Genomic DNA, 27500 nt, shown 5'->3' on the forward strand with positions numbered 1-27500 from the left:
CACATTTCATGAAAATAGGACAATAAATGAGGCATCGAGTGTTTACAAGGTAAATATTGACGACAGACACACACTGAACAGCGATCACAAAAGATCAACATGATTACAATGAGCTAAACAGATACAACATATCAAATCAATTCTTAAAATCAGGCTTGTTATGTCGTTTTAAGATAATTAACAAGCGTGAAATAAAATTAACTTGGCATGTACATGATGCGCTACCAAGGCGATATACTATGAAGAATAAAACGTCAAACTTGGCTTTATAATAAAGAACTTCATAAACCTAGACAGTCCAAAAACGCATGACAGTGCATTCAATACACGACGATCATTTCATGTTTATGTGTCAGTTCGGTCATTTTGTTCTTAATGTACACAAATGCTTAAACAAATATAAACAAATGGGAAACAGGAATAACCCCAATCCACTCCTTCGCGCACGTTCTTAAAATTCGATGCTTACCTGACCGTACAGATTTTCCTCCATCAATCGCGACTTTAAATGAAATCCAGGTAGTTTATGCGCCTTTTATACCTATCTACATGTGCACATAACTTTGATTGCACCACGCTTATTTATAGAATGATAAGGTTGCACATGCAGATAACAACCCTGGAAATAGAACGCAGTGTATATGGCTTGACAGCGTGCTAAATGTTAACCGAAGATTGATTGTAGCTCGATTAAAGTTCACCTGATCTCAAAACTATTTATCTAGGTTGCTGTCCGATCCCTTGTTTTATGTCCATCGTCGTTAACTTCTTTCTTTAAACGACATCTGATTATTTGTCTGGGTTGATTTTTTTCCGTAACTTCAAAGAAATTATTCATGGATGTCATTTTACAGTTGTGAAAAATGACCCGGCTCGTCACCAGAAGTAACTTTCGATTTGAACGATAAAACTCTTTAACAAGATACATAGAGACTAGTATGTGAGTTTTGGATAAAGATCAAGTTTATCATACGAGACTTAGAACCCAGGTAGAGCTATTTATTCATATTATTTTCTCCCTTTTTTCATTAATAATGATCAAATATCGCATTTTTGACGATTTTGTTTTCTTTAGTCGACAGAAAAATTTGGGAAACCCAATTCTGATTTTAAAATAGCAATAGGATAAAGCTCAAGTTGATACGATCGTTGTTATACAATCGATTTTCATCTGGTAATAGGATAAATACACATCGTATACTGGTATTCTGATTTTGAAAATAAAGGTTTATCATATACGTTTCTTAACAATGAAATTGAAAACAAAGCTTTACTTATTTGTTGTTGCTGTTTTTACAGTTGTTATTCGCTTATCCACCTTATCAAATTGTGTAATGTAGTGTATCTTATAGTTATGTATTAGATTTCTAATTCGATTGTATACATTCCGAAAATCAATACACATTTAAATTCCCCTTTTCCAATACATTTTATACAAGTCAAGTATATATGCTGATATTTGCAGATTATATGTGCCCATTTGTGCACGTAGATAAAAAAAATTATATCATACCATATGGTATGTATCCTCATATCGATAATTATGTATTAAACATAAGTTTGTTCTCCACCATTGACATATGACTCAGTTGAGCTGGAATTGGATCACTGGGCCATGACGTCTATTTTAATAACTATTGAACTACACGGTGATAGGGCGATTACCACAACTATTCCGTTCACCGTCGAAATGTTATACTTGTGACAAAAGCTCCGTATCCTTCTGACGAAAAGCAACATGGCGGACGAAGCAATATAGGGTAACCTGGTGACAAAATATTTTATTAAAGACACTGCAAACCGATTGCCACTTGCGAAGCACTCCATCGAATTTCTGAATCAATATGTCATCTCTTTAAAAGTTTACAAGCCGTGAAATATTTTGCCGAAAAATGTAATAATCAGATGATTGTCGATGTGTCAGACCTGATGTGACAGACTTAAATCATTGTGTATATAAAAAGAACATGCCATACGAACCTGTTTTTTCAATATCTGTTAAAGGCCTATTTTTTTGTGAAAACATACATCACTTACATAAGTATCGATGCACCGCGCAACACTGATTATAAACACCGTATATAGATTGCGTGTCACTGAAATTCGTGGCACCGCTAACTTCTGCACATGGTTTTAAATGATGTGCTAGAACGAGCCATCGTAAGCTGAATTTATTTACGATAATATTACATTTATCAAAGGTACATGTCCCAGCATTGATCTTGAAAATGATGGCATGCTTGCACCAAAAAGGTTCACCGGGATCGATTGTCTTGCTTTCCAGTACTTGTAGGGCACATGTTTAAGTCTCAAGTTTTAATTTATTTATTGTTGTGGTAAAATACAATCATTCGGAGAAAGTCCAATTCTTGGGGATTATGGTCATTTATAACCCCCTGACTTGATACCGCGAAATTAATTGACGTGGTATCTTGCGTTATATTCCCTCTTTTCGAAAACTGTCCAATCGAAACTCCGATTGATTTCATTCCGGACATGAACTAAGCACGTTTCGGTGGAATTATCTATATATAACTTTCCAGAATTACATCGCGTCTTCTTTGTATGGCATCATTGAGGTTATCGGTGGATTGTACCACCTGACAGCATCCAGAAACAATAGCAGAGCAATATTTGTCATCGGAAACTTGTTGTTACATACCAAATGGATCAAGTTACAAACGTCATAGCATACATATGCCAAGTGTAATTTTTGAGGAAAACCTGGTAATAGCTGTGTAACTTTTTCAGTCATGTTTTCTTAACTGCTATTTTAAAATAATTTCTTTCTTGATGACCTTGCTTTTTGGTTTTTCGTTTCTGTGGAGCATTTACAAGATGTCATGAAAGGCTGGGTGGTACTGATCATTTGGTGTCTCTATGACAGACGTCGAACTGGTACATGCCGGTTGACGCTCGCCTGGGATGCGCTGCTTTCATCTTAAGCACCGGGAGGAAAATGTCTCCTTTTCTTGTTCTTTGGCTCTGGAAAACATATATTTGAACGTCCCTTCCTTCTGAAAGAAAAAATATCAGAATAAAGCGCTGCCAAAATATCATAAAGATGCGGTGCTTTTACGGACATTTTTGAGCGGTGTTCATATTTCTATGATGTCAGTGATGAGCGATGCATACTTGCTAACACGTATAAAGGTAAAAATCATAGTTATATTCAATAAAGCATGCCATTATATATTTGTAAATTGATTTTTCTACAATAAAATACCGTTTAACAAAAAAATCATTTAAAGAGTTTAAAATCTCCAAAATACGATTTTTAGCGTCATGAAAGTCACTTCTTTCACGACATGCTAAAACTGTTTTCACTAATTTGAAGTTAATAGCGACTCAGATAAACGGCAATTAGATGTAAAATGTATACCTCGTTCGATGGAACATCATTGTATTACAAACTTACCTTTTTTTTCGTTTTTTCATTGATTTCTGGACTCAACAAAAAATTTGCGACCATGTTTTTGACAGAAGGATACGGAGTGTTTGTCACAAGTATAAAATTTCGACGGAGAGCGGAATAGTTGTGGTAATCGCCCTATCACCGTGAACTAGTTATACATGTATAGGGTTGGTTCGAAGAACGTCTACCGGTGATTGTTTTGCTCAAAATATGTTTGATTATCGTACAATCATAAAACAAGCATAAACACGAAAACTATACAAATCAGGTTAGAGAATTTATATTATAAATAAAACATAATCCTTATTTTGCCTTCGTTTTTTATATCACTAAAGTAAAACAAAGGAGTTGCTTATCAAGTTGCTAAACAAGGGTCTCGACTTACATGTATTGTGCTGTTTTCAGATAAGTTTGAGACCATGAGTTGTTATTTTCACACGATTTATTATTAACTGATGTGCCTTCGGACATATTGTGGCCTTGAACTAAGCCAAGGCGTTTTTCGATCGAAATTAAATACTTTTTATATATCAGAAAGTATAAATTACTTCCGTATGGAAGGGATGAACATTGTAAAAAGGAAAATGTAATTGCATATAACTTCCCCGGGTCTTTGTGAAGTTCATTTGAATATAACATTCTTTATAAGGAAGCAAAGGGTTTCGTATACAGTGTTTTGAGGCATACATTTTTAATACTTGGACGACGAATATGTAAAAGCTTTTTGTGATAACCGATAGTTAATCGCAATAAAGGTATACTAACTTAAAACAGAAGTAAACAGTTTCTTCGAAAACCACTGTCATACAAACCTCAAGTCTATCGAAGATTAATGTTATTATGCGTCTCTAACAATAGACATTTCGTATTTTTATAGCAAAAGTTAACATTTCCCCATTAAGTCAGTATGTACGCTTGAAATGATACAAGTTTGAAGAAAGTTATTCCCCCACTTTTCTCATGCGATTAAATTGAAACTTAAGATATGTCATCGTTACTTAATCAACATGCGCAAGAAAACGTTGTTCATCCCCCGTGACGCACACACTCTCGTTTTCTTTGCATTTGAATGTAGCTGACATGTATGGCTCTGCCACGATATTCGTAACATTTAGGCTTGATTGTCGGCTAAACAAGGCTCTATTAAAATAAAATCATCCTATTAGATTTTTATGAAAATATGTCATTTAATGAACATTAACGGCAAACGACAAATACCTTACATGTGTTGTTGATTAGCCAAACAATCGTCACTGAGACAACTAATGACTCATAACTGAACTTATAACATTACACTGTGTTCATCCTTGACGTCTCGCGTTACGTATACATTTAGGTTCCCATCTAAGGTATCCCACCAATGAATATGATTTAACAATACTAATCTGCATATATGGTTAATTGACTACCAATGAAAACTACTGTGAATATGAAGAATGCAAAATGCAGTTATTCTTACATTTATCTCGGTCCAGAATATTGAACGATGTTTAGGAAAGATTAGCAACAACATGACATGTTTGCCGGAAGTCAAGATTCTACTTAAAACCCCTCTTACATCGCAATTTTCGCTTAAATCAAGGCGAAGCTGCAATATATTTCCCCTTATCTGACCGGCCGTTATTACAGGTTATTACGTGGTGAATATACCACTTCGAGTAGTGTCAGTAATTCTGTTTCTATTTGGTCTACACATTCTTATTCGTAATGCGCGTAAATTTTATTTTCATTTTCGTTCGTCGACTTTTAAATGCATCCTGATAACTCGTAAGACATGTTGTGTTTGATTATATAAGTTTCGTCAATCATAAAAATAAACATTGATTAGATCATTAGTCTTCGCCATTTTATTATAAATCATTATTCAAATAAACACTAAATTAACAGCGTATACTGGTTTATTGCATTCAGATATTTTAATAATTTCTATACAACATTAAACAAATAGGGTCTGTGTAGCTTTATTAACAGGCAAATGATATATATACTTGTTATATTGGTATAGTTTGTGAAGTGGCAAAATTTCCATTAAACAGTATACAATCGATGAACATTATACAAAGTATTGATTTACATACATTTGTTGTTTTTTTCAAATGTCAAACTATACATCTTTTTGTCGCCATTTTTAATTTTGTTATGCCGACAGACGGCCATTTTGTCAGGCCTACATCAGATACTAGTAAGTGACAGGTGACATTTGAGGTACGGAGATTCGTTTTACCCGCGACTCGTAATCTTATAACGGATTGCATTTGTGACAATAAGTTTCAGAGTACAATGTATGTCAGAAGTATTACAGAGATAGGAATGTTTAAGCTGTTTAATTACCAAATGTGACTGATAACTTCTACATTTACCTTGGTCTTTAAGGTATGAAAACAGTTGCTACTCGAGTCACCTCGTCTTATTTTAAATTACTGAATTTACGACCAATTAATTGCAGAAAAAGATGCCAGCAATGTTATGGCCAAACCTGACCTTTAACCACTTAGTGTACCTTGAAGGTATGGAGACAGGTGCCACACGCGGCACGTCGTGTTATGATGTTGAAGGTATTGCAAAATCCATCGACCTTGATATTTTCAACATAAACATTGTGACCGATATTCATCACGATTGGAAGAAAAATGTGGCCCCCAGAGCGGTACAGAGCTAAAGATTAACGAGGCAAACCAGAAACTGGTCACCGAACGACGACGGACGCCGGGCATAGGTTTATCACAATAACTTATTGCTAATATGAGCTAAATGGGATAATTGAATACTTAAGTATACTATTAGAATAAAAGAATAAAATATTATAAGAATAACAGCGCAATTTAATTTTATATTGTAGTATGATATGAAATGTTTGGAAACTGGCGACTTAAAAATATGTCATTAATATAACACAGCTGTGCTAACGTTTTGAGTAAATGCAGATACAATTTGAATAATTATGCATGTATTAGAAAGTCAACCGGTTAATGTTGAGCCCATCATGTGTTTGGCAATCATACAATCATAAACAAGACATTAACACGAACATTATTTAAACCTGGTCAGAGAATGCACATTGTAAATTACAGAAAATTTATCTCTTACCTTCGTCTGTTTATGTCCAAATTAATACACATTAAAGTGAAAACGAAGATGCTTATACCTGCTTATCGAGCCGATAAATAGGACACGAATGACATGAATTTTGCTGTTTATATAATTGTGAGACCATGAGAGTGTGTATTTAAAGCCACCCACCTTGAAATGAAGTACATGTTAATCAATACATATATATCCAATTTGAAAGTGTGCAAAATTGTCATTAAATATATAGCCTAGTAAGCAAGTAATTTAAAAAAACATTTTAATTTTAAAACCAAAAGTAGGATTTCTATATGTAAACATCCATTTCGACAAACGTGATTATATTTAAGTTTTAAAGCGCAAAAAGACGGATTGCTACCTTATAACCACCAGATATATTCTAATTAAGATAGATGAAATTAAATATATAGCCTAGTCAGCAAGTAATTTCTAATTTTCCAAACGGTACCACTTTTAAAACCGAAAGTAGGATTTTAGACGTATACGTCCATTTTCGACAAGCTCGATTTTTTTTAAAGTTTATAAGCGCAAAAGAGGCAGATTTATACCTTGTAACCACCAGATATATTCTAATTGGCATAGCTAAAATATTATTTTTATTTATACTTAAATGTACTATGCCATGTATGTTATTTCAAGGTGTGTGGCTTTAACAATATTTTAAACTGATGTGCATCGGAGCATCATATGGCTTTGAGCTACATTGTAAGCACACGCGATTTATGGCTTTGAGCTACATTGTAAGCACACGCGTTTTTCGATTGAATTTATGAGTCTCAGTTGAATGTTAAACGTCCTATTTATTTGTATGTAATGGGGGTGAATTTGCAATAAACTGTTTAGTCGTTGCTGTTATTTAAATACTTGCCGATGAATGTGTATATTTTATTTAAGTTTTCATCCACCATCACGACGTCTTCTTCGTTACTGTGTGGGTTTACAAATTAGGGCACATACCTATAGTATAGCAGTTGCACGGTACAGCCGTATTGGTCGGGTGTGTGACTGGGTGCGCTCGCGTTTCGTTTTCGCTCTATTAGCATATAGTGTTGAGTCGCATATTAAATTGCTTAAGATAATTTCTTCCCCATGAACAGACGATTTTTTGCGCCCATGCTATCTACCCTTTCTTTAAAATATAGGTTCAAACCAGTGGTAAATACTAGCAAATGGAGTTTCACTTACGCCTAACATTGATAAACTACACAATCAGTACAAGTGAAGTGTTAAGCTGATTTTTGTCTTCATCAATAAGTAAAAAGTTAGCGTTTGTCTTTGCATTATGTCCTTTTTGTTTCATGATTGCGAGATGGACAAAGAAGACGGACGGGCACACATTAAAGAGGGCCTGTTTATATTTATTGTATACTTTATAACTTTTTGTATTATATAATTATTTTTTATAACCATTGACTTCTTTTTCAACTGTATTTTGCTAATAACATATTCACAATGATTAGACCAGTACTACTTAGTTTAATGCGCATGCCAGTAACAGACAACTGCCAAATGGAAACGATTTTATGACCAATCACTGTACATCATGTTACAAGACTGATAAAATAACCCTTTATCTTTGGAATTGTATTATTTATACCATTATTTGTACCATTTGCAGCCATCAGTCTATGGTGCATAAAAAGTAAGACCACCATAGGGGATCAATGCCATTTAATGTTGTAATTGTCAACAAATTTTACATTATAAATGTGCTTATAAAAATCAAATATCAAAATTCAAACATATATTCACAAACCATTTTTTTGTCAGCAGAATATTCTTCAATAAATAAATATACTGCTTCTTGATCTACAAATAGACGATTGTTGTGTTTAGGGTCTGGCCAATTTTGTCCAGAAGATTCTTTTCAACTCAACTACTTGGAAATCTGCATCAAAGCAGTAGATCATAGCGGACGACTGAAAAATAAACATGTATGTGCGTTTAGTATAAAGAAGAGAACAAAACAGGAATAAGTATGTTCTTTATGATAACATTCTAATTCCATAACGAGAGCACCGCATAACGAGTGTCACGCTCGGCTACTGGTGCCGTTTTGAATAAATGGAAACTTGTCAGAATATATTTTTTAGGTCACAGTGACCTTGACCTTTGACCTAGTGACCCAAAAATGGGTGTTGCATGTATTACTTACCAAGGTGCAGCTACATATAAAGTTTCAAAAGTGTAGGTTGAAGCACTTTGATTTTAGGGCCAATGTTTAAAACCTTTAAATGTTAAGGTTTAAGCACAACGCTGACGGCAGACGGCGGACAACGAGCTGGCTATGACAATACCTCGGGTTTTCTCCGAAAATAGCCGAGCAAAAAATCAGATCAAACTCGTTCGTTGATAGAACAATTAAATTATTATGTAATACAAAATAAAATAATGTACACAATGATAAAAACCGTAGAAATTAATATTGTTGTTTGATAAAGATTCTTTCGAAAATTTTATTTACAGTTAAGAGAATCTTTCCAAGCAACAGAACATATTTATAGGTTAATACCTCCAATTTTGAGGGCCAGAAGTGATAATCGGCCCGCAGAGTAAATAATCACCCAAAGGCCGTAGGCCTAAGGGCGATTATTCACTCCAGGGCTTATTATCGGCCTTCGGGGCGATTATTCACTCTGCGGACCGATTAGTACTTCTGGCCCTTAAGCAACGATAGTATTTATGTCTTTAATACTTAATCCCCGTTAACTGTACTATTTATTACAGAACCAGCTTCTAAAGATAAGAACAATTGATAACACGATAAGATAAAACTATTATCAGCGTAAGAAACAATAAGATATGAGAAAGGATTAGCGTGAGAAATGATACAATAAGAATAATGATCAGTGTGAGACACGATAAGATAAGAACAATGATCAGCGTGAGACTAGATAAGATAAGAACAATGATCAGCATGAGACAAGATAAGATAAGTACAATGATCAGCCTGAGACATGATAAAATAAGAACAATTATCAGCATGAGACATGATAAGATAAGACCAGTTATCAGCGTCAGACAAGATAAGAACGATGATCAGCATGAGACATGATAAGAACATGATCAGCGTGAGACAAGATAAGAAAAATTATCAGCGTGAGACATGATAAGATAAGAACAATGATCAATCAGCGTGAGACATTATACGATGAGAACAATTATCAGTGTGTGATAGATAAGATAAGAACAATGATCTGCATAACACACGATACGATAAGAACTATGATTATAAGTGTAAGACATGAAAAGATCAGAAAAAGATCAGTGTGAGACATGATAAGAAAATATTAATAATCAGAATGAGACATGATAAGATAAAAACTAGTATCAGCTTCAGACAAGATAAGAACACATATCAGCATGAGACATGATAAGATAAGAACAATTAACAGTATGAAACAGGATAAGATAGTAACAGTGATCAGCGTGAGACAAGATCAGAACAATTATAAGCATGAGACATGATAACATAAGAACAATGATCAGCGTGAGACATGATAAGAAAAGAACAATTATCAGCATGAGGCATGACAAGATAAGAACAATGCTCAGCCTGAGACAAGATAAGAACAATTATCAACATGAGATATGATAAGATATGAACCGATATCAGCATTCTACATGATAAGAACAATGATAAGCGTGAGACAAGATCTGAACAATGATCAGCGTGAGACATGATAAGAAAAATGATCAGCGTGCGACAAGATAAGAACAATGATCAGCACGAGACATGATAAGTACAATGATCAAGGTGAGACATGATAGGAACACACAATTACCTTTATCATCCACGACCACAAGTTTTTTAAGGTAAGTAGTGCTACAGGAATGGTCATTGATTCAATTTCCAGGCCTCATCATCATCACTAAGAGAAAGGCCATGTTCTGTAAAAAGGGCATTGAACAAAAATGCTAATTAAGCATTTACAAACACCTGGCAGTTTAATAGTTCAAGATAACAACGGCTTCTGAGTTTGATGGCAGTTGGAACTGGTTGGTTTTGAAACCTTGTATTGAAAAAAAGAAACACATTTGTAATGCACATATTTGTATGAAGCTCATGTAATGATAATTTTCTAAAATGGCACTTTAAATATCTCTAAACACATTCAAAGATTTTTTAAATACATGAATTGCATGAATGTTTTTTTACACTTAAATGATTTATGCTCAAATTCAATGAAATGATAAATGCTTTTTTTTGTATTTGTTAACATTGTACCTTCCAAATTTCAAACATATGCAGATGAGGATGTATTTGCCTCAACCGCAAGCATGTGAGGCACATAGTCTCCCATGAACAGCAATCAAAACACATGTACAGCTTATCTGTGGTGAGACGACAATCAACACATTGTCGCTTATTTGGTGTCTTGTCTGCATTTGTACATAAGCAGAAGAAAAAAATTGAGATATACTTTTCCATTCTTCAAGACATTTGGCCATTTTTAGGATCGTATCGTCTATTTCCATCTGTAATGCAAACATATCTTTCTTTAATTATTTGAGGAGTTTTGAGTTGACAGTAAATATTATCGATTATAGACCAATAAGTAGACCTCAATTATTGCATTCTCAGATATTCCAAGGCTTTTTTCATGATTTTGTGAAACGGCCCTGGCCCCCTAACTTTTGGAGAAATAAAATGAGTCGCAAACTTTTTTTAAATTTTGAAAAAAGAGTCGCAAAACTTCTGAAATTAAAAAAAACGAGTCGTGAACTTGTAAACATATTGAAATTCAGTTGGTTAAGTATTAGTATAGGAAAAGCATATTTACAGCAATATTTTTCCTTCTTTATAAAGTACCGGAAAACTGCACTTTCCCAATTAGGAAACAACAAATGTGTTTGTCAGAAACACAATGCCCCTACTGCGCCGCTTTGAATTATTTTTATTTATAATATCCCTTTATAAAATATTACCTCCCTTGCGAAAAAGATCTGGACCTGCTAGGGCTGTAACGAATACTTAGGAGACAAATACGATACGTATCACGAATACAGGGTGGCGAATACGAATATTTATTCGCGAATATGAATTTAAATGAACAAAAGTAATACTGACAACTTGACATGACATTATATAGTATGAAACTATGATAATTTGTCAATTTGATTAATTGAGTATCATTGCATAGTGAAAATATGCAATACAATACTTTGAAATAACAAAACACTGACCAGAACTGCTTAAACTTTTAACACAGTTTTACAAAAACACTACTAGTACCAATAAAATCCTTGAGTAGAACAATTAAGGAACTTGACATGCTAGGTTCCATGTTTGTTGGTTAGTTGCACAATCATTGTCGTAAAGATAAACAAAAAAGAAATTCCATCTGCTAATCCTTTGTGTGTATGTTTGAGCATCAAATCACACGTATTTACCTAAATAAACATTAAACAACTATCGAAAGATTTTTCAATTCAATGTCGTAATTATTTAACCGGTGCCCACCATTTTTGTTGATAATATCACTGTGTAACATAGCGAGTGCGGTAAACATGATAAAAAACGCCGGAATAGGGAGAAGAACATTTAAATATAGGGGTTTATTGTATGAACCTTCATTTGTAAGGTAATATACGATGATTAAACTTTCAAACTCGAAACCATATTGTTTGTATTCGTCAAATATTCGGTTCGGGAGGTGGCGAATAACGAATACGATTCGTCCACAGCCGTATTCGAGTAAATCGAATATTCGAATGTATCGTTACATCCCTAGTACCTGCCAAATGATATAAAATAGAAATTATCTCCCTTTAACGCTTGCTACTGCCCTTGGATTTAGTTTTTTGACCTATCACCTTGAAGGATGACCTTGACATTGACCTTTAACAACTCAAAATGTGCAGCTCCATGAGATACACATGCATGCCAAATATCAAGTTGATATCTTCAATTTTGCAATAGTTATCGCAAAACTTTAACCAAGATTACAGTTTTGGGACAGAATGACAGACAGACTGACAGACAGACAGGCCAAAAACAATATACCCCCGTTCTATAGATCCGGGACATAAAAACTACAAATTTCTAGATATAATATTGACAACTTGACAACACTTAGCTATCAATTTAAAAGTATTTAGGAGCAGAAATATCAAATACACCAATTTCCCAATATGAAGACTTCATGACGCAAAATTTCCCAACTACAGGGTTTTTCGTGCACAATTTTCCCAAATGGGCCAGTATTTTTCCCAATTGGGCATACAAAATTACTGGTTTAATACGTGCATGATATTAAAAATGTCTTAAAACAATTCATTTAAATCATATTTTCATAGTTTTGACACTTTGTTTCAACAAATAACCACTTACATTTAGATCAACAATATTCTGACTGGTAAACTCTATATAAAACCATAGAAAAGCCTACCCCCTGTCAATATCTTGTCTTGCTTATGTAAAATATTAAATCAAATTGTAAATTTGAATTGTGAAATCGCCATTTTTGACGGTTTTAAGCACAAAAAGTCTTATTTTCACAGGAATAAAATGTCTGTTTTGGTCAATTATTGTGGCCTTGCTAGATTTGTGAAATGTCCATGTCAAAATTGTGAAATGGCCGTTCACGGCCATTCTCTCAGAAAAAAACAAGGGATGTGTTAAGTTTGTCAGAAACACAATGCCCCCTACTGCGCCACTTTGAAGCCATATATTTGACCTTTGACCTTGAAGGATGACCTTGACCTTTCACCACTCATAATGTGCAGCTCCATGAGATGCACATGCATGCCAAATATCAAGTTGCTATCTTCAATAGTGCAACAGTTATGGCCAAGTTTAAGTTTAGTGACAGACACACAGACAGACAGGCCAAAAACAACAATATACCCCGATCATTTGATCCGGGGGGTCATCAAAAAGCACTGTATTCTTTTATGCCATATAACACAGTGTCTTGAGGAACATTTAGTGGTGTAGAATTTTTATGCACAACTACCTGACTGTTGAGTTGTTCATGCTGGACAAGTGTACTTTTCAATCCTGTATAGGACAATTAAAGAAATAAGGCCATAACAACTAAAATTCACTTTTCAACTTTGGCAATATAATGCTTCATGCATTCCAGAACTTAGTCTAAACATCCCAATTATACCCCCCCCCCCCTGTCAAATCAAACTTAACAGCTGTCTAGAGCCGGCCCTGGAGGCTGGAATAAATCTCAATGCACCATTTAGGTTGTTGTTTACTTACCAAATGTAGCCAAAGAATCCACGTTTGAAACTGAACTGCTACCCGTACTATCCGCCGGCTTTTCCCCTTGCACACAGTTTGGATAGAATGAAGATATTGTTTCCGGATCATTGGCATGATGTTAATTTAGACTGATCACTTTATTATCCTTAACTATGTTTATTCTAAAGGAAACGTTTCTTCCGCGAACGCCGGTACGTCAGCATTATCAGACGATTGACTCTATAAGCGCCTTTCAAAAAGGTTCAATTTGCGGCTAGATAAGACTTGAAGTAAAGCTGATGCGCAATCGAAACACACGAAAAGCTTTTAAACGCTTATCACTGCGCAGACAAATTTAATAAAAAATAATATAATTTATAAAAAAGAACAGCGATATCTCGAAAAAAAATATTCATAATACTACATACGTAACAACATAAAACCTTGATAGTTGTTAAGATAGGCCGCCGAAAAAAAGCTAACAGAACGAGTACCAAAAAGAGAACAATTTTTTGAATATGGTAACAAGAGTATGTTAACTATACAATGGCCTTGTTGCGCACCATTGTCTCTGATGTGTCGGTACTCAGGGTGCAGGATCACGTGGCTTTGTTGGGTTCCCAATTAAACGTTAATGGAAGTAAACACACCGGTAAGTGCTGCTTTTCCCCAAATTACTTTTTGAAACAATGTTTCGTAAGAATTTCAACTAGTGAATAAAATACAGAGTGTTATGCTGCTTATGGCAATGTGTAATAAATCAAAATTATTTTATTTGATATGCATATGTTTTTGTTCAAAAAGTCTATGTGCGATGCACGTTTGTGCTTTACGCAACGTGAAATTGTGTCACCAATTTCAGATGTATACACGGATTTTTTGTTTAAACCGTAAGATACCTTAAGATATCGACACAAACTGCAAGAAAAGCTGGTTTTTATGCGATAACAGTTTTTTCTAATGTATTTCATAACTTGAGATATTTGCAAAATTAAAGTCCTTCACGGTGTGTTTAATTTTGTCCAGCCCGTGTGAAAACCCCGTTGATTCTACACCCTGGTAATTAAATTTAACATGGATTTACGACTCGCATGATTAATTTAAATAGTGCACGGGCAGCTCACACCAGAGTCATATCTCTGACATATGCAATGTTAACAATTTTAAACTACAACTAAAAAGATCATAGCTGCAACGCAATAACACATCCTGGATCCACCCTTAGCCATTTAAGGAAAATTGGCCCGCTCTCCACCTGGCATGTTTTTTTGACAAACCGAACAAAGGTGGTGATGATTATGGCGACGATTATGACGATGGTATTACTGCTGTACATGTGATGATGCAAATCAGAAAAAAATGCTCAACACAAAAATCTTCTATAATATAAAAAAACAAAACAACGCTTATTTCTTATTTTTGTAATAAAACAACCGATAATTATAAATTAAAATAAAAAAATAAATAAATAACGAGATTTATGCGAAAAAAAGACGAGTTAAACATTAACAATAATAATCAAGTACAAAGTATACAAATACAGACAAAATAGAATACTAGCAAACACATGTACATGATTGATAAACAAATAAACAATAATCGTCATGGATTAATACACGACAGTGGTCAGCACAAATATGTTATTGTACGAACTTCTGTTTTAAAGAAGAACATCAATTAATTTCTTTAAAACGTGAATATTCAAATCAAAATTTCGGATTCAAATATTCCGCTTCTTTTCGAGTATTGGAATATTCGTTCCCATCTAAAAATAACTTGTCTGCTTTTCGTTTTAAGGCGTTATTGAATGTACGTAGTTGATTATCAAACATTTGTAAGCCTGTGCGTGTATGTTATTATGTAATGCTCATGCATACCCTTGAAATCCTAAAATAAGACTTAAGCCCCGCGTTTTCTTTCGGTTAAAATGTCTGGGCCTTATTGACACGCCACATCTGGTTTAACAACGAATGGTTAAGCTGCAGAAATGTTCATATATACATGTATCCAATATCACATAAAAACGAAACACTAAATTTGCCAAGGTAATCTCTGAAAAGGGAGGCTACCAATCAAGCTGCATATCGGCTTTACTCCAGACGTTTTTGCCTCCCCTCTTGAAGAACATTTTCTCATCGAAGCCGCTGAAATTAAGCGCATTATCTACGCCTACGTCGAGCAAAGATCTCGACGGTTCTTTTGCACCCTTCGTACAGTCCAAAAACCGCATCTGTGGAAAAAAAGAAGCGAGACTCACTTAATGAAAACGGGGTTAAATGCATATGCGTAAAGTGTCGTCACATTAAAAAGTGTCGTCTCTTATAAGCATGTACATTTCACTCGGTGTTTCGTTGAGACGCATGTACACTATTTTGATTTTATAACGCGTCATTTGGTTGGCAGTTCTAATAGCCAGCATTGTGTTGGCCAATGATATGGCGTTTTACAACCGAGCATTCGGTCGACAAAAATGGCAGCAAAACATAGACATGTAGCGAGAAAGTCGAAGTAAATTGAATATTAAAGTTATTAGCCGATCAGGAGATCGGTAAGTTTTGTAATCACGTTGCTTTAAATGTCTGTTAACGAATCCAGTTGCATTAGTTCGGCAACTGCATGGAAACATGTATACTCTCAATGAAAACGGTCACGTCCCGTGGTCCACAATCTTTCAGCAATAGGCATATAGTGCGTTTCATACGTTGTGTATATATAATACCTATACGAGGGGTATTTTTTACACTGTGTATTTGTGTCAATATTCGTTGTTGAAAAGTCAAACCATACACAAAAGGTGTACATTTAACAATATGGAACCCCTGTGGTAAGCTCGGGGTGGGCGGGGGTAGGGTCCGGGGGGGGGAGTTTATGATACTGCTGTCTGTGCGTAAAGGATGTCGGCCTGTACCATATCAGGTTACTCTGTATACATTTACTAGAAGTCTATTTTGTAAAAAAAAACTCGTAGGCGAGTCGTTTCGTCGTGTGTGGTGTTTAACCCTTCAAAAGAACAAAAAACGTGTCTCTCGTGTCTCTATGATGTATACAAAAAACTTAACTTACACGGATCAACTTGACTTGTGTTAAACTTACATATTCGTCGAGGATCAGGTACGAATTCTGCATCTGAAACAAAAACATATACATGTAAATATATTAGCAAAAGCCGAAGAGAGTGTAAACTAATGTTAAGGAATAACGTAAAGTAGTGCAACGCTCAATGTTATCAAATATCGTCGGCATCACTGTTAATACGGGCTCTGTAAGCTCGAATCCCAGTCCGACCACATTACTTGTAAGGGGATTTGTATTGAGCAAATTTTACGGTCGCCACCCCCTTCCTCTGATTTAAGGCAGGCAGTTGTCAGTAACTGTTACTCTGGTTGCAGGATCACGTGACTTTGTGGGGATCCCCCTTTCAACTTAAACGGGTGTATACATGACGGTAAGAGGTTCTTTATTTCAAATAACTTTTTAAAATTATTTTTCTTAAGAATTTCAACTAAGACAGATTTGTATGCTGCTTATGGCAATGTGAAATAGATCGGAATGCTTATATTTAATAAGCCTGTGTTCTCATTAAAAAATCCGGTATCCACTGCATTTATTGTGAACGTTTATGCTTTTCGCAATGTAAAAGTGTGTCAACGATTTCAGACGTATTACATGATATATCCCTATACCTAAAGATATCGGCACAAACTGCAAGAAAAACTGTCTTGTATGCACTAAAGAATTTTCCAAATGTATTTTAAAAAAACTTGAGATATTTGCAAAAATAAAGTTTTTCACATTGTGTTTACATTCTGTCAAGCCCGTGTGTAAACCTGGAAAACCCCGTTGATTCTACACCCTGATACTGGTTAACCACTTAAATCAGCTAATGTGTTCATGAAACGTGTAGGTTCGGGCAGCCGAACGCGGACAGGCGAAAAGACAAATAAAAACCAATCAAACAAACACACGCACCTTTTCGTTAGATTCCGGCACCAGGCATTCGACATCATTGTGCCTTCGGAGAAATTCGTCAAACTCAGCATTGGTGATGACAAAGGATTCTGCCCGTCTCAGTGCATCCGGACCGGTGTTTTCGCCGTCTATCAGGAGGCACTGAAATACCTGGGGAATACGACAACGACATAATTAGTCTTAATTCTATCGCTTAATCACATTTATTGCTAAGATTCAGGACCAGTTAACGTTAAGATTCAGCAACAAGTTATGTTAAAGAAGAAAGTTAAATATTGTTTTTTCCTAGCAACCCATGTGTAAACAGGAAAAGGTAGCATTAACAAAAGGCATACTTTTTTGTATGTTTTATATTAAGCAGACACCGCATTCCTACTTTCAGAAACCTTACTCGTGACATATGATAAGCAAAGTGAGGTCTGGTTAACATGCATGGTATTTCATACAGTATGTTTATTTTTTCTCTAACTATTGCGCGGAAACCCGGCGCGGAACCTGTGTTCTTTATCTATTTTATGGATGGTGACATAGACTATGACCCCACCCAACTTAAAAACCCAATCTCAAGTGAGGTCTTTAAACGTTATCATTAAATTACAGATGTAATTTACTGGAAATACCTAGGTATGTATTAAGTCTAATATTTAGCGGAAATCATATATTATTTTCAGATAGATAACATTGATACCTATTTACCCATTATATAATCGGAAGCACGGTATTGAGATAAGTTTTGTGTAAACATCATAGCAACTCAAGTTATCTCACATACGCTACGCTTCTTGAGGTAGTGATAACAAAAACAATGGAGTGGCCTTGGACGAAGTCTAGACACACAAATAAATGTTCATAAAATACCCCACTTCGTTATCAAGGTTTTAAGCAGAAAGCCAACTCAAACCACATGTCACCTGTTGCATGTTCTGTGCAAACCTACTGTAGCGTAATGCGGTGGAATTATAACGCACACAACTCGAAGCTTTTAAAGCTCAAACAATTTTCTAATCAACAAGATACCATATTGGTCCGCTTGACAACACGACATTGCGAATTATGCATCCCCGGTAGTCTGGCGTTTACCGTCTCTCTTAATACAAAATGTACCTATCTGAATATACATTTAAACACCAGACGACAGTAGGTCATAAACATTGTAAAATGCGTAAATTTAACAAGGATTGTTCAGATAATTAAACATAAGGTGTAATAAATAAATGTCACTACGCTAAGCTACCTTCCATCTGCACGGGTTCAGCTGCATGATTTCCTCCACCATGTTCTCATCCTTGTTGTGCGTGTTCACAACTGTGTTCAGTTTGAATGCCACCTGCACAAACAGAATTATAAAGAAGTCCGTAAAGATTGGAGATTTTGAAACGTGTTCACAACTGTGTTCAGTTTGAATGCAACCTGCACAAACAGAATTATAAAGAAGTCCGTAAAGATTGGAGATTTTGAAACGTGTTTACAACTGTTTTCAGTTTGAATGCCACCTGCAAATACATTATTATAAAGGCGTCCGTAAATATTGGAGAATATGAAACGTTTTAACGACTGTGTTCAGTTTGAATGCCTCCTGCAAATACATCATTATAAAGACGTCCGTAAAGATTGGAGATTTTGAAACGTTTAAGCAACTGTATTCAGTTTGAATGCCACCTGCACAAACATTCTAATAACGACAAACGCAAAGATTGGAGATTGTGAATGCACATATGTACATAATCGGTTGATAATTTTCTTAATTCTTAAATGTTGAGTAAGAAATGCGCGATTTTTATCTTTCTGTTTTGATAACCTATGCGAAGATTGGAGATTTTTAATTCATATATGCAAGTAATCGGTCCGTAGTCTACGTTCATTACATGTCCGATAATTTTCAGCCAAACTGAGTAAGATATACACGAGTTTAATCTTTCTGTTTTGATAGTCACACTTAATTAAAAGGTGAGTAGCATTAAAGTGACCCTTATCAGTTGATATCAATTCACATATACAATTATTTTAAATAATGTGTTTTTCGAATAAACAAAATCACGATGCCCTTCACTTTAACTGTATTAATTGAGGTAGCTCTAGCTTCAACATCGTTGGCCTCGATCTCGATAATTTGTATCAAGGGAGGCATCTACTACATAATTCGATGTCGATAATGTGAAAAGGGTATTGTACCTTACACTCGGCGCAAAGTCTTTAGACTTATCGGATGATTATTTATATACAAATGCATGATATTAAAACCAGCGCATTACCATCGTACAGATCCGAGGCCATTAATATATCGTTGCGAATAAGCAATGAATGATCTTAAAACCAACGCATGACCAGATAGGAGGCTTGTCCTTAACCCTTTGCATGCTGGGAAATTTGTCGTCTACTAAAATGTCGTCTGCTGAATTTCTAAAATTAGCATTTTCTTCGATTTTTTTCAAAGAATACTATCAGAATAGCAAACATTTTGGATCCTGATGAGACGCCACGTTGTGTGGCGTCTCATCTGGATCCAAACTATTGCAAACGCCTTCAAAATTCGGTTCCAGCACTGAAAGAGTTAAGCGGCGCACAGCCTTTGAACAGATCGGAGCTTACGAAATAACCATGGCTTATCATTTAAAGGGACCTTTCACGTTTTGGTAAAATGACAAAATAAAACTAAATGTTTCCGATTCGCAAATTTATGTTGTAGTTATAATATTTGTGAGGAAACTGTAATATTGAACATTTACCATGCTCTAAAATATCCATTATAGGCATCTTTTAAAAACCTGAAAATTATAAAGCGTTGCAACGCGAAACGATTGAATACTTTGGAGAGTTCTGTTGTTGTCATTATATTTTGTTACATAACGAGGATTGCTTATACAAAGTATAAATTACATCCCTCATTGTATGAGCACGGATTGCGATTGGTCTTAGCGCTAGACTTTTACTCCAGGGGTCAGTTGTTTGAGTCCAGTTCAGGGTTACTTTGTTTCCTTCTTTCATTTTATTCTTGTTTTTTACTAGGGCTTTTTAGATCCAATGTTTACATTTATCAATATAAAGCATTTAATGACAAACTTCAATACATGCCAAAATCTGTAAAAAGGCAATTTAACAATTACTTATCGGCAGTGAATAGCCTTAAAACCAAGGCATAACTAGTGGGAGCAGTGGTCTAATGGTAGGATGCTGGCTTAGAGATCGAGAGGTCCCGGGTTCGAATCCCGCCCTGACCACTGGAATTTCCTTGAGCAAGAAATTTATCCCACATCTGCTCCTCTCCACCCAGGTGTATAAATGATGGACCTGTGAGGGAAATAAGCCAATGTGCCGTGGCTGCATACTGCGCCAAGATGTTAACGGACGACTCGTGACTCAGTGATCAGGGAAAAACATGTAAAGCGCCTTTGAACGCGAGTATGAAAAGGGCGCTATATAAATGTGGTATAAAAAAAATAAAAAAATAAATAAACTTCGCAGAGATCGGAGGATTATCTGTAAATTATTGATTATAATAAATGCATACCCTTCCTTATAATCAGCGCACATATCCAAAACGTATCAATACATTATTGTTTATCATATGTACATTCCGTTAAAATCGGTGAACAGTCTTCGTACAGATCGAAGAGTTATCGATACATTATTGTTTATCACCAGTGTATATTACCTTATAATCGGCGGACAGTATTCGCAAAAATCGAAGGGCTTATCAATAAATCGTTCCTAATCAGCGGTATATAACCTTCTCCTCGGAACACAGCCTTTGCAATCTCATGGAACGGTTGTCAATAGAGCATTTCTTATCAACTGTGAATTGGCTTCTAGATCGAAGGCTTATCGATAAATTAGTATCATAAGTGCGTAACTTTACAATCGGCGCAAAGTCTTTGCATATATCGAATGCTTATCGATACATTATTGTTTATCATCAGTGTATTACCTTATAATCGGCGCACAGTCTTCGCATGCTTATCGATAAATTATTGTTTATCATCAGTGTATTACCTTATAATCGGCACACAGTCTTCGCATGCTTATCGATAAATTATTGTTTATCATCAGTGTATTACCTTATAATCGGCGCACAGTCTTCGCATGCTTATCGATAAATTATTGTTTATCATCAGTGTATTACCTTATAATCGGCGCAAAGTCTCCGCATGCTTATCGATAAATTATTGTTTATCATTAGTGTATTACCTTATAATCGGTGCACCGTCTTCGGATGCTTATCGATAAATTATTGTTTATCATCAGTGTTTTACCTTATAATCGGTGCACAGTCTCCGCAGGCTTATCGATAAATTATTGCTGTTAATCAGTGTATTACCTTATAATCGGCGCACAGTCTTCGCATGCTTATCGATAAATTATTGTTTATCATCAGTGTTTTACCTTATAATCGGTGCACAGTCTCCGCAGGCTTATCGATAAATTATTGTTGTTAATCAGTGTATTACCTTATAATCAGCGCAAAGTCTCCGCACGGATCGAAGGCTAATCAGATGACTTTTCTGTCCTTGCTGTCGACCGATCTTCTCATTTGTATCGGCATCAAAGCTGTTGCACGAAACAGCCAAAATGTCCAAAAACTCACCTGAAGAGATATTTTGCGGGAATTTGATACGAGTCTCGCTCTAGGAAAACGGAGCTTAATGCATGTGCGTTAAGTGTCGTCCCAGACTAAACTGGATTTGCGCTAAGAAGAAACTTCATTGAAACGAAAAATACCACAAAAGCGGAAAGTTTCGTCCCTGATTAGCCTGTGTGGACTACATTTACCTGTGTGGACTACATTTACCCACGTTTTCATAGAGCAAGGCTCATATTAATCCTTTGCATGCTGGGAAATTTTTCGTCTGCTAAAATGTTGTCTGCTGAATTTCTAAAATAAGCATTTTCTTCGATTTTTTTTCAAAGAATACTATCAGAATAGCAAACAGTTTTGATCCTGATGAGACGCCACATTATGTGGCGTCTCATCTGGATCCAAACTGTTTGCAAAGGCCTTCAAAATTCGGTTCCAGCACTGAAAGAGTTAAGGACAGCTTTTAGAAGCGTTCTAACAGACTACTTCATAAAACGTTCAAATAAAAGAAAAAGGTGTCACTTATCTGTTCCCACAAACTTTTTCTCAAGTTCTTTTGCCTTACTTTTACGACATATTTTTTGTGAACTAGACTAAGATATAGCTCACATAATGGTGACGCGTTCAATACTACTCTAATGGCAAATTCGTGTTTTGCAAAAAAGAAAAAAAATGTTTCCACTAACATCGACACAATTTTGAGAAAGGTATCGGTCGGCTGAACATGTTTTCTTCGTTTACGTTCTAAATAATTCCCAGTTTAATAAGAATATACATAGACTTGCAGAAATCATCGCTATTTAACACTATTTTGTATTTTTAATAGTCTTAAGTTAGTTAGCTTCAGTTAATTTCAAGTTAATTTAGTTAATATGATCATATAAAGCAAACTTGATCGCAAAATTTAAAGTTATTTACCCGGTAGGAAATTAAGCAAAAATGACCGAAGTCTCAACCTGGTTTAGGACAGGAAAATTACGGGTCGGCACGTGATAAGTAGGGTTGGTTGGGTAAGAAATTACGGGTCGGCACGTGATAAGTAGGGTCGGTTGGGTAAGAAATTACGGGTCGGCACGTGATAAGTAGGGTCGGTTGGGTAAGAAATTACGGGTCGGCACGTGATAAGTAGGGTCGGTTGGGTAAGAAATTACGGGTCGGCACGTGATAAGTAGGGTCGGTTGGGTAAGAAATTACGGGTCGGCACGTGATAAGTAGGGTCGGTTGGGTAAGAAATAACGGGTCGGCACGTGATAAGTAGGGTCGGTTGGGTAAGAAATTACGGGTCGGCTAGTGATAAGTAGGGTCGGTTGGGTAAGAAATTACGGGTCGGCACGTGATAAGTAGGGTCGGTTGGGTTAGCGGAAACCAACAACTTGTTTATGCATTAAGGCTTACATTGCGATAAGGCCTACTATCGGAATGGTATGAATTACTATTGTTTGGCCTTGGGTTGTTTACAAATCCGATATGGATACTACTGAATGATAAACCGTTATTGTTTACATGTTGTTAAAGCATGTCAAGACGGCGTGCTTCGAGTTATTTGTAAAGTACGTTAAATAGGCCATTACTTTAATTGTACCAAAGTTTCCATGCCCGGAATACGATCTACCGTCAAGGTCATCGTGGTTACACGTTAAACATTATAGCTCCGCTATAATGGTTGTAAGAAGCGATATTATTAAACCGCTTTTATAATAAAATTTCCAAAACTTTTAAGAATAAACCTTAGTCTGTTCTTTTTATCGTTCACATGGTTAAGAATATTGTGTTTGTATACGAACAATATAAATCAAGTGCAATTTTTACTGCATATTCCATGATCGCTAAATATTCTATTTTTATTTAAAAAAAAATATTTTAGTTTAATAAATAATTGATCTAGTGTGATATGTTATGAGATGTTATGATTTCAAATGGCGTATTTTTACCGCACTTAATTGATTCATTTAAGGTTAAGAGCATGAAACAATTATGTACATTAATATGGGGACGATCGCAAAGTATTAAATACAATGTCGAAGGAATATTCCACATTTACAAAAAATACATAAATAGGTATCATCATTTTGAAAGCATACGCGTCAACGTAACACAATTCCCAGTATGCCTATTTGGTTCTCTGAAAAGACAAGAAGTAAAGAGATAACTATTTTCAGAAAATGTTTTTTAACATCGTGACGAGCATAAACAATCAACCAGAATATCAAATTTACTTGTTTTCAAAAAAATGATATGAATACGTATTGTTCTTGCCCGAATGATTTCTGCTTATTTTTCAAGAGACACATTAATAATCCATGCTATTCATTATTTGAAATAAGCGAAGCTGATACGTTGACGACCTCATTGAAACAACTAAGGACATAATCTTGAATGAAACCAAATCATGCGAATGAAACCACAACAAGCGATTAAATTTAAATATATAGATATATAATGATTTGCAAAATGTTATAAATGTAATACAATCGTTGACTTTGCTTGCCATGATGATAAGTTAAGTAATATTAAACATTGATATCGCTATTTCAAGACTGCTGATAAAATGTAGGTTACAGGTGGGCTAAACACACACTATGTAGATATCATATAACTAACAAGATATGTGTTTGTCAGAACCACATGCTCCCTACTGCGCCGCTTTGAAGCCATATATTTGACCCTTGACTTTGAAGGATGACCTTGACCTTTCACCACTCAAAATGTACAGCTCCATGAGATACACATGAATGCAAAATATCAAGTTTCTATCTTCAATAATGCAAAAGTTATTGCAAAACTGTAACCTTGTTATTGCAAAATTTTAACCAAGGTTAAAGTTTTGGGACACACACATACAACGACAGACAGACAGACAGGCCAAAAAACAATATACCCCCTCTTCTTCAAAGAATAGGACATACAAACTAAAACTAAATGTAGCAACAACACTGACATATGACCCGTATTAGATAACACGTTTATATATGACGAACTGCGAGTCACATTATCTTGACGCGATGAGTAAAATTTATTTACGTAATCACATGTGCAAGTATTTAGTGTGTATTGCACATCTTCGCTTCATTGTGATGATGTATTTGAAGAATGAATTCAAACGCTAAAAATATGGAAGTAGTATTGGTAGTAAGCTCCATAATCAATCAACATTGTATGCGGGGCGACCGACCAACAGAGAGATTATATGAGCCGCGTTCTGGGAAAACTGGGCTTAATGCATGTGCGTAAAGTGTCGTCCCAGATTATCACGTGAAGTCTGCACAGACTAATCGTGTATGACAATTTTCGCTTGTATTGTATTATTCGTGTACAATATGTCCCTTCTTCTTAGCGAACATCCAGTTTAGGCGGAAATAGTCGTCGCTGATAAGCCTGTGCGGACTACACAGGCTAATCCGGAACGACGCTTTACGCACATGCATTAAGCCAGGTTTTCCCAAGAACGCGGCTCATGAGGGCGTATGATAGCACTCACCGTACTGCTCGAACCACCGCTCCGAGACGAGACTTCCGTTACTGACGATGCTGACGCTCTCGACGCCCAGCGTCTGTTTGCAGAACTTGACCAGCTCCCCGACGAACGCTCCCTTCTTCACTATAAACGGTTCGCCACCGGAGAAGTTGATTTTCTTCATGCCTGAAACAATGAAAACAAACAGGGCCTGGTTGCCATAAACTATAATGGATCAAGTCATTTGTGTGATTTAAAATGTTAAGCATTTGGTATATGTGTTAATTGTGAATAAATGTGTAAGCTCGAATAGTTTGATAGTAAGATTGATCTTAAAATTAAGCTTGTTTGGGTCTGAAGTTAACGGTGTTAAGTTTTGAGCAACCGGTCTCAGAATTACCTGATTGTGATTTGAAACTTCGTTTATATGCATTTTTACACACATATATATACATATATATACGAGCCTCGCTCTGTGAAAAGGGGGTTTAATGATTGTGCGTAAAGTGTTGTCCCAGATTAGAATGTGCAACTTGCACAGGCTTATCAGGGACGACACTTTTCGCTTTTATCGTATTTTTCGTTTCAATGTCAACCCTTCCATTTTAGGCGGTAAGTGTCGTCCCTGATTAGACTGTGCATTTCGCACTGCACAGGCTATTCTGGGACGACACTTTACGCACATGCATTAACCCCCTTTTCACAGAGCGAGGCTTATGTATTTTTTGATGATTCATTAAATCCGGTTGAATGGTGAGATGTATACATACGAGATTTTCGAAGTTTAAATCTCAACAAACAAACACGCATTGAGGTAATATTCTCACAACCATAAAGTAACAAATAAAAGAAAACATCATACATACATAACGAATGCACTCTTCAAATATGAGTCCGGTCGATTTTAATGAATTCAATAATTTACTTCCTTTGTATTTTATGAAATTTTAGATACTCCAAATAAATCTCAGTGTCTTAAAGATTATATTTTCTTAACTCAACAGAAGATAGCTGTATGTTCCTAAACAAGTCATTTTTGATGACGAATCGCGTGAAACAACTATTTTAATAGAACCTCAATCTGGGAAAACTGGGCTCAGCTTTAAGTGTTATTCCAAATTAGCCTGTGCAGTCCGTACAGGCTAATCCGGGACGAAACGTTTCGTTTGAATGGATTTTTGTTTAGAAGAGACTTTCTTCAAACGAACAATTCAGTAAACGCTGAAAAAGTCGTCCCTGAATAGCCTATGTGTATTGCAAAGGCTAATCTGGGATGACTCTACGCACATGCGTTAAGCCCAGTTTTCGCAGAACGCAGCTCATATCATAGTATATTGATCGACCACTCACCCGCATTTTTCAAGAGTTCTAGCCCTCTCTTCGCATCGTCAAGTGGTAACACAAACGATGTTTTCGCAGTGTGAAAACAAAATCCGCACTTGTAGTTGCATTTCCGCGTGAAATGATAATTCACACTGAGTGGTACTACGTTTTCGGCGTATTCATCCGACGGCAAGACAGTCGGCATTCTCGTCGGCAGTTTCCCCGCCGGCAGTTCGCATTTTAGCGAATTTATTCCACCGCAGCACGTGTTTTCCGTGGCACACAGATTATTATTAGGTTCTTTCAGTTTGTTATATAGCCGAAAGCGATTAATCGCAAGCAGGAACGCAAAAAGCGCCGCGCAGAGTAGGAAAGCGGTAGGTGCAAATAACTCCATCATGATAGTAAATGTTAAATAAATTTCGATGCTATGCTAGATGTATAGTATTTTCTGAAAAGCAATATTTCGCGCAACAGACCTGTT

The 27500-nt window shown here is 35.8% G+C and overlaps 2 protein-coding genes and 1 long non-coding RNA gene across 6 annotated transcripts in view; 2 read left to right on the forward strand and 1 right to left on the reverse strand.

Moving 5' to 3' along the window:
• LOC127856506 (radical S-adenosyl methionine domain-containing protein 2-like) overlaps positions 1–27500 on the reverse strand; it is a 157147-nt gene that overhangs the window by 129609 nt on the left and 38 nt on the right. Inside the window, exons 1-7 of one of the 3 annotated variants that reach the window (XM_052392778.1) lie at positions 27044–27500; positions 25718–25879; positions 22112–22248; positions 18901–18993; positions 17667–17816; positions 16791–16823; positions 15743–15927 (exon numbers count right to left, since the gene is read on the reverse strand). The exon at positions 27044–27500 is cut by the window's right edge and continues 35 nt beyond it. In XM_052392778.1, the coding sequence (XP_052248738.1) occupies positions 15763–15927; positions 16791–16823; positions 17667–17816; positions 18901–18993; positions 22112–22248; positions 25718–25879; positions 27044–27416 (1113 nt within the window). In that variant the 5' untranslated portion in view covers positions 27417–27500 and the 3' untranslated portion in view covers positions 15743–15762. Of the gene's footprint in view, positions 1–15152; positions 15928–16790; positions 16824–17666; positions 17817–18900; positions 18994–22111; positions 22249–25717; positions 25880–27043 lie in introns of those variants that run through there. The other 2 variants (XM_052392777.1, XM_052392779.1) reach the window with 2 other exon arrangements.
• The window catches only part of LOC127856511 (radical S-adenosyl methionine domain-containing protein 2-like), a 227848-nt gene that overhangs the window by 87120 nt on the left and 113228 nt on the right, over positions 1–27500 (forward strand). The window lies entirely within an intron of this gene.
• On the forward strand, positions 16146–17686 carry LOC127856527 (uncharacterized). Its single transcript, XR_008038093.1, has 3 exons — positions 16146–16245; positions 17087–17142; positions 17602–17686. It is a non-coding gene; the product is annotated as an uncharacterized LOC127856527 (long non-coding RNA).

This window comes from Dreissena polymorpha, chromosome 13, assembly GCF_020536995.1.
Source record: "Dreissena polymorpha isolate Duluth1 chromosome 13, UMN_Dpol_1.0, whole genome shotgun sequence".
NCBI lineage: Eukaryota > Metazoa > Mollusca > Bivalvia > Myida > Dreissenidae > Dreissena > Dreissena polymorpha.